We start from the raw sequence: 13,453 nt of genomic DNA, 5'->3' as shown, positions 1-13,453 counted from the left end.
GCAATGTCTTCCTCAGCTCTACCAAACCCATCCAAGAAACATTATAGGATTTTCATCCCGAAGGGGTCGAACCGCTGATGTGCTTATATGGTGACCCTTCTATGTTCCGCGGTCCCAGAAATCTCCTATACCTATGGCAGGTGCTTTTTCATGTGTACCAACTACCAGCATAACCCGTCTCAACATGGACCGTATGAGTACCTACCGGTATAGTGACATAGATCACTTATGTATCACTTTTCATACGATTTCATTCACTGTCTTACTAATCTTTTCTCTTATTTTATTTATTAGTCTCCTCCACATATCTGTGACTTCATAAAATGATTGGACATAGAACAAAACGAGCACCATAAGCAATTAGTTGACATGGAGATACGATAGAGGAGGGAAGCTTACGAACGCTAGGAGTACGGGTAAAAGCATGAGGAACTACGACTGAAGCGTCAGAAGAAGGAGCGCATGAGGAAGATAGCGAAAGAGCGCGCTATGACTGAAGCACACGAATAAGAGAAGGAAAGGAAATGAGAGAGGACTCGTCGCGCTAGGCGGAAGGCCCCGATGCCTTATGAAAGAGCAAATATCCTAGGTGAACTCAGTACAAAGCATATATTGTAATCCAGCCTATTTTTATTCCCTAAAACATGTTAGGTTTAGCAGCGATAAGCTATTTAAGTTAGTCTTTAGACGTACCGTACATGCAAACAAACACCAACGTTTATTGTCATCTTATCTTTATAGTTATGATTCATTCGCATAGCGATAAAAAATCCTATGTCTCATAGAATGTTTATGAACGGATTTAACTTTCGTACCGGGTTATATGATAATAGTAATTGTTCGATAAATTAGATTTTGTATCCTTCTAATGTTACAGTACTAAAAAAATAACTCACACAATTTTACATCAATTAAATAATTAAATGTCAAAAAAATACATATATGATAATTTAAAAATCTGAGAGGACGGTTAGTCCCTGACATTTTTCGCCAAATAAATGTACAAAGTTTTTTTAAATTGTTATATACAAAAGTTATATTAAAAAATCCTAACCATCGATTTAAAGGATGGTAAGGGTTAGGTGACGCTGATCGTAACACCGTGGCAAGAGGGCAGCAAACGTTCTATTACTATAAATATTTTTTGCGAGACATATTTTTGTTAATATTTATGTAGAAAATATATAAATAAAAAAGTCTCGACTAATGCCCTGCCGGTGCAGTACTAAACAATGAGAAGCCCAAGCTTGGAGAACTTGGGCCCAAATGACGGCTGCGTCAACATCCTCCAGGCCCCTGCAGAAACAGAGGGAAGGCCGAGGCCCGCTACCTATGGGCTGTACACGGACGGTTCTACCGGTTCCGTGTGAATTCATCAGATTTCGGCCCATGCTCCCAACGACGCGAGCTCACTAGTCGCGACGCTGAGTTGCTTCTCAAAAAGAACTTTAATTTTTATATTTCTTAATAAAAAATTATAAAAATAGGCAGTAATTTTGAAAAATCTCACATCTAGATAGATGTGGCAAGAATTTTTTCATAACTATTTCGTTTAGTATTTCAAATTTAAAGAGCAATAAAACATAATATTTTTATATTTAAACCTATCGCCTGTTGAAAAAACGACACAAGTAACAGGAGTTCGACTTTTTAAAACGAACGTCTATTTTTATATTTTTCGATATAAGAAATATGATAATAAAAAAATCTTCTCCAAACCGCTTCGGTCTCGTCACCACTTTCGAAGCTGGGCTCGCCACTGCCAGCCCACGTGAACCCGCTCGCGAGTCGCGACTCGGCTCCCCCACGCCCGCACCGCACGGCCGCACCCCGCATCTCCCCGTCCTCCAACCACGCCCGCCGTCCGCGACGCCTCCGCCACCGTTGGCACCCGCGCTGGCACGCGCGCGACTCGAAGGTGAGTCTTCCACACCATCCTCCCCCCCCCCTTCTGCCCGATGCCCGTGCCCGCGTAGGCGCAGTTGCGCGGATAGCCTTTTGCGTGTGTGGTGACGCCCGGTGCCCCGCAGGGTTGCGTGCTTGCGTGTAGCTGCTCGTCTTAGGGTTTGATCCTGAGTTGTCAGGATCTTTTCCGGCTCGGTTTGATCGGTAAAGTGATGTTCTTGTTAGGGGCGCGAGGCTTAGGTTCAGATGCTGTCGCCGTGCCCAATCGCTATCGATTACTGGTAGCAGTTTGTGTGTTCTGTGGGTACTCGTGGAGGTAGTCTGCAAGTTACAACGGGATTTGGGATACCAAGAAGCTGACGCATGCAAATTTGCTTTGGGCTTTGCTGATCTGTTGGACCCGATTGTTCGTGATGATGTCTCGACGATATGATATCTTACTGTTTTGCTTCCCTTGTGTTTGTTTTGAATTGCGTAATTAGATGATACAGATTGCTGTGGTAGTGGAGAATTCAGTATTAAATCATGACAGACTTAAGCTGATGTTGGTTCATCTGGGTTCTTGAAACATTGATCTGATGCGTTATGTGTTCCTGTGTTCCAGATTTCCAGACCGTGATATGTTTTTACTGAACTTGACATGATATGTTGCTAACCTTGTTGCTTTTTGTGTTTCGAAGATGCAGGATAGAATGAGGCGACAGGGACAATACGGTGAAGCGGACATCAATTCCATGGTTGCTTCCCAGTTGCATCACTACCAGGCACAGCAAAGGGTACAACAACAGCCTGACAATAGCTACACTGGAAGAGATCCTGTGCAAGCTTCTGGGGAGCATCAGTACGCTGCTCTGAAGGTGAGACAGAGTCAGTGGGATCGAGGTGAACCAAACATCCAAAGCCAGGTTCCATCATATGCGTATAAGGAAGGCATGTACTGCTGCTTGTTAATTTGATATGTTATTCTTTTGTTTGAAATAACTGCTTCATCTCTTGCAAAATATAATTAATTTCACTTGCACACTCTATATTTTGCAATGGAGGGCCTGAGGGAGTAATTGCATAGCAATTATAAGTTTATTATAATGGGAATGTAGCCGATGTAAACTATTGCTTATTGGCTACAATTCTGTATTATTATGCTGACTGTTAGTGATGCAGGCCAACGAGCTAAGGGTGCACCATCCTTTTATGATGGGCAGAGATCTGATCTAAAGGTTGGTCTAGAAAAGCAGCCAAGCAAGGAATCGAGAGATCAGTCTCGTGCTGATAGGACTGAAACAAGATATGAGGATTATAATCTTCCTCAGACATTTGAAGGTCTTGAGCAAAGTTTTCATGAAGACATTATGATACTATCCAAGGAACTACAGGATGCAGAGGGTTCTGAAAATTCTAGGCACAGGGAGGTATGTCAAATAAAGTTGTTTTTTTCTTTGTTACATGAAGCAATGCATGATCCTAAGTGTCCTCTACCTAGCAAGAGTAGTTTAGCTGGACTAGCAATACAGTAAACGATATTAACAGTTTGATTAGTTTTTCTTCCTGATATTTATTTTCCTTCCTACCATTGCCAGGAGGTCTTTATCCATCTCTTACAAATATTCAATATCATTTTCTTCTTACTGATTATGTCTCTTTGGGCTAATTCAATATTTTTGGTACAATTGTCCTTTTTGAGGAAAAAATAATGCTAATGTGGATGTTGGGAAACTGATAGTTTTATGTTGTTGGTTTTCATTTTTGTATCTTGTACGTTGGTCAGTTTATGTACATTCTCATCCTTAATGCCAGCTTCAGCCCAGACTCATAATAGTTTATAGGGAAAAATGCAACCCCCTAAAAGTCACTTGGATTTTGACTTTACCCCCCAGAAGTTGTATTGTTGCAACCCCCCCCCCCCCCAAGTTTGACTTTGTTGCAAAAAACCCCTCAAAAATTCAAAAAAAATTAAAAAAAATCACAAAAAAATTTCTGAAAAAAAACTAGAGACAATTCTAAGACCTTCTGTGATTTTTTTTTCAAAAATAATATCCTTTGCATCATATTTCATGGAGAGGAAGTTTGAAAAAAAGAAAAATGTGCAGCTCATTTATTAACTCATCTTATTTTAACTTTGTCATGTCTACCATTATTTTTCCTACACAAATCATTGTTTAAGTAAACTAATAAAAGTGGTTTCACTAATTTTGGGGGTGTTATGGATCTATGTAGCACCGATACGGATACGTGTATCGGTATCGGGCCGATACAGATACGCGGATACGTCATTTCCCAAAAATTCTGATACGCGGATACGTTTTACTAATTTTTTTTAAAAAGTAATATAGTGCATATAAACAATAGTAGCATGAACAAATTATCTTGTTCTTGTGATGTTTCTTCTCTCTTTTCCAACAACCAATCCAATGATCCAAGTAGCCAACAGTCAAGGAGTTCCTTCCCCTTCCAGTTCTAGCCAGCCTCCTTATTGAATCAGATAGCATAACAATTAGCACATAGCTACTGCACATATGCAGTTCACATATATTGAAATTGACATAGCAGTTCACAACAATAAGCCATAGAGATAGAGTTCAAAGTTCATCAGTTTGCAGTTCAGGTCTACTTAAAGCTCTATTACATAACAATAAGTCAATAACATAACAGTCTCAAGCGTATGTAGCCACCGTCATGCATACAACCAGTCACCTCACCTACACCGGTCGCCGCCGCCGGAGTTGGGACGAAAGGGAGGCGGCGCAGCTCTCCTGCGGCATGCGCCAGTGTGCGTGAAGAGTGAAGACGGCTAAGGCAGGGAACGCCAGTTCGTTCGCCTGATGTACGCCCGTTTGCGTGGAGTACCTCTCTTGGGCTGGGCCGTATCGTGAAGATGGGCTGATACGTATCGGCCCAAGTATCCCGAATTATGTTATTTATTTTTATTTTGATACTTCTTCGATATGTATCCGTCGCGTATCGGAGGCGTATCGCGTATCGGAGGTGTATCCGATACGGATACGGCACCTAATTGAAGTATCCGTGTTTTAGAGTTATGGATTAGTTATGAATTAATCTATCTGCAACACATTTACTCAATCTTGCACGTTACAATAACTATTTCAAGATTTCATGTATTTTTAGAAGATAGAGGATCATGTAAGAAGACTAAAAAAAATTGGTTTCATGATTTTTGGATTAGTAAATAATTAACTATGCATTTAACTCGAATTAATAAATGAGCTACACGTTTTTCTTTTTTTTCAAACTTACTCTCCATGAAATATGATGCAAAGGATATTATTTTCGAAAAAAAATTCACAAAAGTTCTTAGAATTGTCTCTAGTTTTTTTTAGAATTTTTTGTTATTTTTTTTTGAATTTTTGGGGGTGTTTTTGCAACAAAACCGAACCTTTGGGGGATTTTTTCAACAAAACAAAATCCAAGTGACTTTTTTTGGGGGGGTGGGGGGTGTTTGCATTTTTCCCTAGTTTATATTCAATCGTCTAGCATGGACGGTTCACAGCTTTCAACGAATCTAAGAGGATTTAACATTTAGTTCTCACAAATAATTGCTAAAGAAATATATAAGAATATTATATTCAAAGAAGTATGATGATATATCATGCTTAACGTACTAAACTGAAATGGTGATATTTCCCCTTGCCCTTCATACAATTGTTGTATATTCGTTGGCTTACACTATTATTGTGTTTTAAGGATTCTTCATGCTTAGATTTGTTTCTATAATAGTCCACAAACGAGCTAATTGAAGGTTTTGGTGCATGTACTCAAATTCCATGCTTCTCTTAAAAAAGCTGTCGTAATGCTCGATAATTTTCCATATGCCTTTCTAACATGCGACATGTGAACTCCCAGAAACTGAGGTTGCTGCAGTGAATGTAGTATAGTGTCACCTTCACAGCACTCTGGAGTTGCTATATATGATTGAAGAAACTGTTACTGACAGTATAGGGGTTCTGATTTTTCCGTAGATATACATTAGTTGAAACTAAGACAACTGTTGTTTCATGTTTCTTATGTCTTTGTGCAGAGATTGAACGAGATAAATACACAGTACCAAGAGAAACTATTAGCACTTCGAGCTCGCCAAGCAACCTATAGAGAAGAATTCCTGCATAAGGAATCTCTGGCACGCCAGCAGCAATACCAGCAGGCCAGCATGAGTCATTATGCCAATAATGCCGTGCCTGGGGAGCAGCATGGTTATCATCCAACAGCAGCAGTCACACCTCCTCCTCCTGTTGCTGCTGGAGGTGCTTATGGAGATACTCATAGGGGTTATGCTTCTGGACAGTACGAATCCATGGGTGAGCATCCAGATTACCCAGAGTTCCATGGTGGGGGCAGAGGTCGTGGTTTTGAGCACCCTGTTCAATACCCTGGTGGTCGTGCTTATAATTCTGGTGGCCGGCGATTCTAGAGTTGCTGTCGAACGATCAGTTGATTTGGCCTCAACACCTGATCTCAGTTTGGTGTGCTGTACTCGACACAGGTTGGTTGCAATCTTCTTGAAACCTAAACGCTTGTAAAACCTGTTCTACGATTCAATGCCCCTGGTATGCAAGCATTGAACTACCTTTTCCATTGAGGCTTGCCTACTGCCACTAGTGGCCGCAACTTTGCAAGAGTTTCTTCTGGTTGTAATTTGTAGAGGAAGGAGAGAATAGTGTACCTTATTGTTTATCTGCTATCCATTCATGTTCAATGATCTCGGAGGCGATTAAATTTCATGTTCTTTGTTGTTTCAAAATGACAAAACCAGAGTGCGTCTGCGTCAAGCATCAGAGGTATATTGACGCATCAGAGGTATAAACATCAATGGCTCTGCATATGCTACTTCATTTTTCAGCAGAGTTTTGTGCTGCTTCTTGTTCGGCATGGTTCACTTTTAGCCGACAATTCTTCAGAGAAGCAGTTCAAGAATCTGAGGAAAATACTAACTGGGGTATCTGGAAAACTGGGTGAAAAAAAAATAATTTTGAACTTGCGATACAACGCCGATGTACTGCTAAGATATATAAGTAGAAAACAAGTTGCAACAAGGATTCAACTAGCTATACACAAAGCAAGATATATTACACATTCCCTTCAGAAGCTAAGTTCAGCCCTTCCAAGTCCCTCATCCGTTTCCTGTTTTTACTCCCTTGATATATTACAAAAGGAGGATACTACATTCCAGAGAGGTATGAACATCAGTAACCAGCAATCCTCCTACTTGCCAGTTTTCACTGCACCCTTGGCCTCTTGAAGCCTTTCTAGCACAGTCACAACCTGATCCATGCCTGGCCTGCATCGCGCGTCCATCGACAAGCATTGCAGCGCAAGGGCTGCGGTCTTCTGTGCTGCAGGAAGCGAATACTGAGAACCCAATCGTGAGTCGAGGACATGCATGACCCTCCTCTTGTTGGTGATGTAAGGTCTAGCCCACTCCACAAGGTTGTGTTGGCCAGGCGGGCGGTTCTTGTCCAGAGCACGGTGCCCAGATAGCAACTCCAGAAGAACAACACCGTAGCTGTACACATCGCTCTTTGCGGTCAAATGGCCTGCGCAACATGAGGGCAAAGAATATAAGTTGCCACCAATTATACACACGAAACTCATTCTTGACTTTTACCATCAGAGCATGTGCACAATTTGTAGGTTAAAGAACAAGATGTAAGCAATTGAGTAATCAGAATCTGTGTGTTGACTATACTTGAGTATTAGTAGGAAAGGCGTGTGCAACCACAATTTCTGATTTTATGGTAGTTCGTGCATGGAATCAGCTGGAGAATCTAGTTATATTTTTTGGGACTAACCAAAGGTATGGCAAACATAAAGCACCATTCAAGTAGCATAATGTGCTGCTTCGATGTTTTCCTCTTTACAGGACGGCATACATCATACAGTTCATTCTTTGAGTATTTAAATCATAAGCGTCACATGAGCGAAACATCAAATATCAATCTAGAAGGGACTTCCTTGAGAATTATTTTATGCCCCCCTGATTGCAATAGAGGAATGCGTTGCTTTAAACAAAAGGCACATCTAAGCACAGTGGAGAACCACACCATATAAAACATGGATCTAACACAAGGAAGTATCCTTGTCTTGGAGATTATTTTTCTCCACTAGAGAGGTGTCTTGTAGCCCCACTGTTAGCAGGGCATTGTGTTGGCAGAAACTAGGGACATTGCTTGATCATGAAACCTGACCTATGAATTCTATGCTAGAAAGAATGGGCCTTCTGAACTATAACAAATTAACGTCCTCTCTGTCCTTGTCACTAAACTGTATGAAAATAACAGAAAAGCAATATGATATATCATTGGCTGGTAATTCACGTTACAAAGATTACCTGTTGCAAGATATTCAGGGGCAGCGTAGCCCTGTGTCCCCATGACCCTGGTTGATACATGACTCTTATCACCACTTGGACCATCTTTTGCCAAACCAAAATCAGACAATTTTGCATTGTAATCCTGGAGAAAAAGAAAAAACGAAATACAAATCTTTTAGATCAAAGTTCATTTGGCTTGCACATATTGACTAATATTGTACAGAGACTGATTTGCATGCACACCGAGTCGAGAAGAATATTGGAGGTCTTGAAATCACGGTAAATAACTTTAGCCTGATCACCATGCAGGAAAGCAAGACCTCTGGCAGCTTCAAGCGCAACCTTCATCCGTAAGTTCCATGGGAGCGGTTGGAAGTGCGAACCCCCTGCGATATTATAGCATTATCCCTCTTTAAGCACTCTTGCCTAAGCACTTGCATTGTATATGCCCTAAAGCAAGAAGCCAAGAATGAAAGATATCGCGAAAGAACACTTGAGAGCTTACTCCTGAAAAGATGATGCTCCAAGCTGCCTCTTGGCATGTACTCGTACACCAGAAGCCGTTGTTCATCCTCCAAGCAGTACCCAATGAGTTTCACAAGATTAGGGTGGGATAACTGCCCTAGGTAATTGACTTCAGCCTACAAAGTTATTGCAGTATCAAATCAAAACCACCTTTGTCTCACTGAAGGTTCATCCAAACAGACACAATTGGGATAGAGGGGCACCGACCAGCCATTCCCTGTGCCCTTGGAAACTATCGAGCTTGAGCTTCTTCACCGCAACCATCATCCCAGTACCTGGCTTGACAGGCGCAAGCGTGCGCTCATCCATCCATCCCTTGAACACTGACCCAAAGCCCCCCTCCCCGAGCAGGTTGTCCGGCCGGAAGTTCCTTGTGGAGCCTTTCAGCTCGCTGAACGAGAACTTCCGGAGATTCGAGGACTCCAGGATCTCTGTCTCCGTGCGAGGAGTCGGTGGCACCGACGAAGAAGAGCCAGATGCCTTGGTACCAAAGGTGCTGCTATCGGTTGCATTCTTGCTGCTGTTCTTGGAACCGGTCCCTGGATTACAAGCATCTACTTACTTGGCAAAGAAACTAACACTATTTATGCTTCCAGAATTGAAGTGCTACTTCTTTTGATAATAAACCTGACATTGTTGTAAAGAAAATTTGTTCACCTAAAGTCCTAAAATTGTACAATTTCGCTCACCACTTGTGACTCAATAATCCCAAAAGTGGACCACTAAATTGTTCTCTTCTCGGGGGGATATAAGGGAAACATCGCAAATTTGTTCAAATCAAGGTCGACTATTCTTTGTTCTTTGCAAGTGCAACACAAGGAACCAGTAAACGCCCATTCCCTCTATCGAAAACAAAACAACAATCGCTGCAAGAACCATAGTAAAGAAATGCACTAGGTTTTTAACACGCTGATGTAAACAAGAAACGAGCTTAGCACCTGACAAGTTAGGGGCACTGAAGGAAGGGTTGATCTCGGCGTTCCCCTCAACGCCGGCGCAATTCCCCATCAGGAACAAAGATTCCCAATCAAACCAACCCCCCGAACGAGGCGGCGGCCGCGTGTGGTGCTCCCTGCTGGATTTAACCGAGCTTCGGGGTGCAGGGTGGCAGAAGAACCCGTGGGTTTATTTGGCTTGTGGTGTCCTACTTCCCGTGCTCCGCTGGGCTGGAAGAAGATGTATCTTTGCTGGAGCTGGTGCTGGCGCTGCTGCTGCCTGCCTGAGAGCGAGGGTGGTGGTAGGCGTGGGGTCGGTCAGCTCATTAATGGACAGGCACGGCGCCTTTTCATACACGATTCTCTTTTCTACCTTTTTTCTGTTTTTTGCTCGCATGCGTTTCACCTGTTTTAATTCCGTGAATTCCGTATTGACGGCTATAAACTCCACTGTATTTTACAAAAAATATGTCTCCATCAGTTCGGATAAAACAAATGTGTATTGCCCTAGAGGTGAAGTACGAAAACCAGGATTCTAGATAGCTAGCTGTAGTTGCCATAACATTTTTGGGACATCGCCAAAAAGCTGCGAAAACAAAAAAGAACTAAATAGCTAGTTATGGTTGTGTCGTACTACCTCCATTTTTTAGTTGTCGTTTAAAAATCAAAACGGTCATCAATGCATGTCTTTAGCCATTGTTTTTTTCTAATTATTTGTTATCAAAAGTTACTTGAAATATAATTATTTGAAAGTATTTTTCATTACAAATTTATTAATATCATTTTTATGTGATAAATATTAATCCTTTTATACATATTAAAAGTCAAAAATTTAAGATTTGATTGTAAGTATCCTAAATGTCATATATTAGAACGGAGAGTAAAGTTTTATTGGGACCGTGTCGGAGGGTGAACTCCTGTCGCAGGGATCCTAAGAGACCCCTTTTTAGAGATTCGGCCGGGGGATGATCCTGAACGAGCTTGTTTGGGAAATAAGCGGGAAACGGAAATAAATGCAGTGGCTGGTGGGAGATGATTGTCCTAGTGCGAGAAAGATGGGTGCACCGGGGTTTAGACAGGTTCGGGCCGCACCGGGGCGTAACACCCTACTCCTGTGTGAGTGCTGTATCTATCCTTGAAGGGAATTCTTCAAGGATGTATCTGGTTACCAGAGAGAGCCACTTACAGAGAGCTTGAGGCTCTCGTGTTCTAGCTTGGCTTGAGCTGGTTCGAGCGTCTGCGTCCTCTTTCTTTTTTTTCACCCCTTTACGTGTTCTCCATCCTTTCCTTTTATAGGCGCGCCGACCTCGACATATCCTGAATGGGAAAGAGGGGGTGCGAGTGCCAAGGTGCCACGGAGAAAGGCGTCATCATTCCGTCTTGGCGAAGTGACAGGGGCGGTGGAAAAATGCAGCGCGCATCCGACCACTCGCCACTGTGGATGCCCTCGGACGCCATTAAGGGGGCCCACCGGGCAGCCTCAGAGGTGCCCGGTGCGCCCACCCTGTCTTGTTCTTCTGCCAGGGCAGGGTGGCAGGCGGAGCGCTTCGATTCTGGCAACGTTATCCCGAGGCACCCGGATAAAACGGGACGGGACCCGTGCATTTAATGGACCCACGCCCCCCTGCCAGTGCATGGCAGGGTCTGACACTGGGGCGTGGGCAGCTGAGAATGTCAGGATGTCAGGCCGCGCGTGCCTATTAAATGCGGCATTGGGCCTTTGACTGGCTGACACCCCGACGATAGGACCCTTCGGGTCGTCGGACGATCTTGTGCGAAACTTCGGGGAACCGAGTCCTCGGGGGCTGCCACGTGCAGCCCCGAGCACTCTCTCCCGAGCACTTCGGTGAGACCTTCGGGGAACCGAGTCCTCGGGGGCTGCCACGTGCAGCCCCGAGCACTCTCTCCCGAGTACTTGGGTGAGACCTTCGGGGAACCGAGTCCTCGGGGGCTGCCACGTGCAGCCCCGAGCACTCTCTCCCGAACACTTCGGTGTGACCTTCGGGGAACCGAGTCCTCGGGGGCTGCCACGTGCAGCCCCGAGCACTCTCTCCCGAGTACTTCGGTGTTTGGATCATCGGGGGACTACAGTACTCGGGGATAAGTGAGAAACCTTCCGAGCACTTCCTTCCCGGTACTTGGACTCTGCGGATCATCGGGGAACTGGGGTGCTCGGGAACCTAGAGGCTACGGCCCCGAGCACCTTCCCCCGGGACTTAGTTTCTTCTTATCCTGCAGGGTGGACCTCGCGGGATGGTGACATGTGGCGGATGGCCGGCCCGGTCTCGGGATTCAGGGACCCCTGGTTCCTAATACACCGACAGACCGCTAACTGCAATTTATAACCACTTAAAAAATATTGCATTCCAACTATAAGTTGTGCGTTTGAAATGTAGGTAAACTTTTCGTTTTCTATTGTGATCAAACTGTTTTCAGTTCCCACATTCGAAATAGGTCTAAAAGTTAGTGTCGAGGGTTAGTCTCTCATAATAATTTTGAGGTGTATTAGTTGATGGCGTGTGATCAACATCTTGAATGGGTGTATCTGTTAGAATTTAAGAACATCAAAGATTATTTAGGTTCAGACCTTCTAAGAATAATAGTCCTATATTTTATATATTTTAGTATAGGTGTTTTCTGAACTGGTTATAGATAAGATACTCTCTCGAATCCTAAACACGTTCTTTTCTTTATATACAAGAAAAGGAAAACTTACAGATGAGCCTCTTCCCGTATATCCATATCTAGCTAGATATTCTTTTCAAAGACCATCACCACTCGAAATGCACGCTATACCTTGCACTGGTGGTATTACGGGGACCATCCCATCCCCATAGATATCTCCACTTTTATTTTACTTTGATAACCCCACATGTTCCCTTGACGTGAGCCACAAGTTTATCTGTCAAGTTATTCCGTTCCAGCCCCCTGTGAGTCCACCTGCGAACTCGTCTACTTGCTTGATCGTTCTGCAGACCATGCCCCATATGTCGCATGGTGCCAAGTTGGTTCGTAAAATCTCACTCCTAGCATTTAATACTACGGAACGAGCACTGCCTATATGCGTCGGTTACGATTTTGTTCGCTGAAGAGAAGTGCCTCAGGAAAGAAAATATTTGAATAGAAATTAATAAATACGATTAGACATGTTATATATAGACTTCTGTGATTAACAAAGATTGCTTGCGGGATTCCAATATATCACAAGAAGGTCGATCGCCTAAATCTCATACTGATCGAGTAAGCTTTGACTGATCACGCTGAGTCATGGTTCAATAAATATTTCTCGCCGTTCGTCATACCTATTATGGGGCCTATTAGCTAGAACGTCTTCGTACCTCAATACTCCGACAGTTAGAGTAAATTTTGTTCCCTTCCATCTTTTCAAAATATCACTGTCACTATCGAGACAATGGGTTTTACATAAGCTCGTGGATTTCAATGTCGGTGATTCTAGACACGCTACAGTGTAAATGAGCCTTATGAGCATGGAACTAGAAAATGATTTAATCTCCCAGAAGAATATGAAGGGAACCCTCTCCGTTCCGAACTGGGCTACCGCTGCAATCACTCATGGAACAAATAAGGGTAGTTATTTCTAATTTCTAGTACAACTCAACTTATTCAGCATAGCGTTTTTAGCATTTTGGTCGTGTACAACACACCCCAATACTCTCTTTTGACCCTAATGGTGTTCTCCTTGCAACGCCCAACAAGAATGCAATCATTTATACAACCAAAATACTACTAAAATTTGTATGAAACA

The 13,453-nt window shown here is 43.1% G+C and overlaps 2 protein-coding genes across 2 annotated transcripts; one reads left to right on the top strand and one right to left on the bottom strand.

The window, feature by feature from the left end:
• Window positions 1-1,735: 1,735 nt before the first annotated feature.
• Window positions 1,736-6,616, top strand: LOC133916411 (uncharacterized). The gene is made up of 4 exons (XM_062360064.1): window positions 1,736-1,918; window positions 2,586-2,835; window positions 3,067-3,314; window positions 5,939-6,616. Exons 2-4 carry the CDS (start codon window positions 2,586-2,588, stop codon window positions 6,326-6,328), a joined length of 888 nt encoding a protein of 295 aa, XP_062216048.1. The 5' UTR covers window positions 1,736-1,918; the 3' UTR covers window positions 6,329-6,616.
• A 276-nt stretch (window positions 6,617-6,892) lies between these two features.
• On the bottom strand, window positions 6,893-10,022 carry LOC133916410 (receptor-like cytoplasmic kinase 176). Its single transcript, XM_062360063.1, has 6 exons — window positions 9,691-10,022; window positions 8,960-9,291; window positions 8,733-8,868; window positions 8,471-8,613; window positions 8,246-8,369; window positions 6,893-7,451 (listed from the first exon to the last, which is right to left on the bottom strand). Exons 1-6 carry the CDS (start codon window positions 9,758-9,760, stop codon window positions 7,120-7,122), a joined length of 1,137 nt encoding a protein of 378 aa, XP_062216047.1. The 5' UTR covers window positions 9,761-10,022; the 3' UTR covers window positions 6,893-7,119.
• Between the last annotated feature and the right edge of the window lie 3,431 nt (window positions 10,023-13,453).

Source organism: Phragmites australis, chromosome 4 (genome assembly GCF_958298935.1).
Source record: "Phragmites australis chromosome 4, lpPhrAust1.1, whole genome shotgun sequence".
Lineage (NCBI taxonomy): Eukaryota > Viridiplantae > Streptophyta > Magnoliopsida > Poales > Poaceae > Phragmites > Phragmites australis.
Note: the sequence above shows the minus strand (reverse complement) of the source record. Positions and strands in the feature narration are given on the sequence as shown.

Bases quoted from the DNA above. Each gene is read 5' to 3' on its own strand.
- LOC133916411 (XM_062360064.1), top strand. From the start codon at position 2,586: ATGCAGGATAGAATGAGGCGACAGGGACAATACGGTGAAGCGGACATC. The intron at 2,836-3,066 runs GCATGTACTGCT...TTAGTGATGCAG, and splicing joins ATCATATGCGTATAAGGAAG to GCCAACGAGCTAAGGGTGCA. The intron at 3,315-5,938 runs GTATGTCAAATA...GTCTTTGTGCAG, and splicing joins AAAATTCTAGGCACAGGGAG to AGATTGAACGAGATAAATAC.
- LOC133916410 (XM_062360063.1), bottom strand. From the start codon at position 9,760: ATGGGGAATTGCGCCGGCGTTGAGGGGAACGCCGAGATCAACCCTTCC. The intron at 8,869-8,959 runs GTCGGTGCCCCT...ATAACTTTGTAG, and splicing joins AAGGGCACAGGGAATGGCTG to GCTGAAGTCAATTACCTAGG. The intron at 7,452-8,245 runs GTAATCTTTGTA...CATGTTGCGCAG, and splicing joins CCCTGAATATCTTGCAACAG to GCCATTTGACCGCAAAGAGC.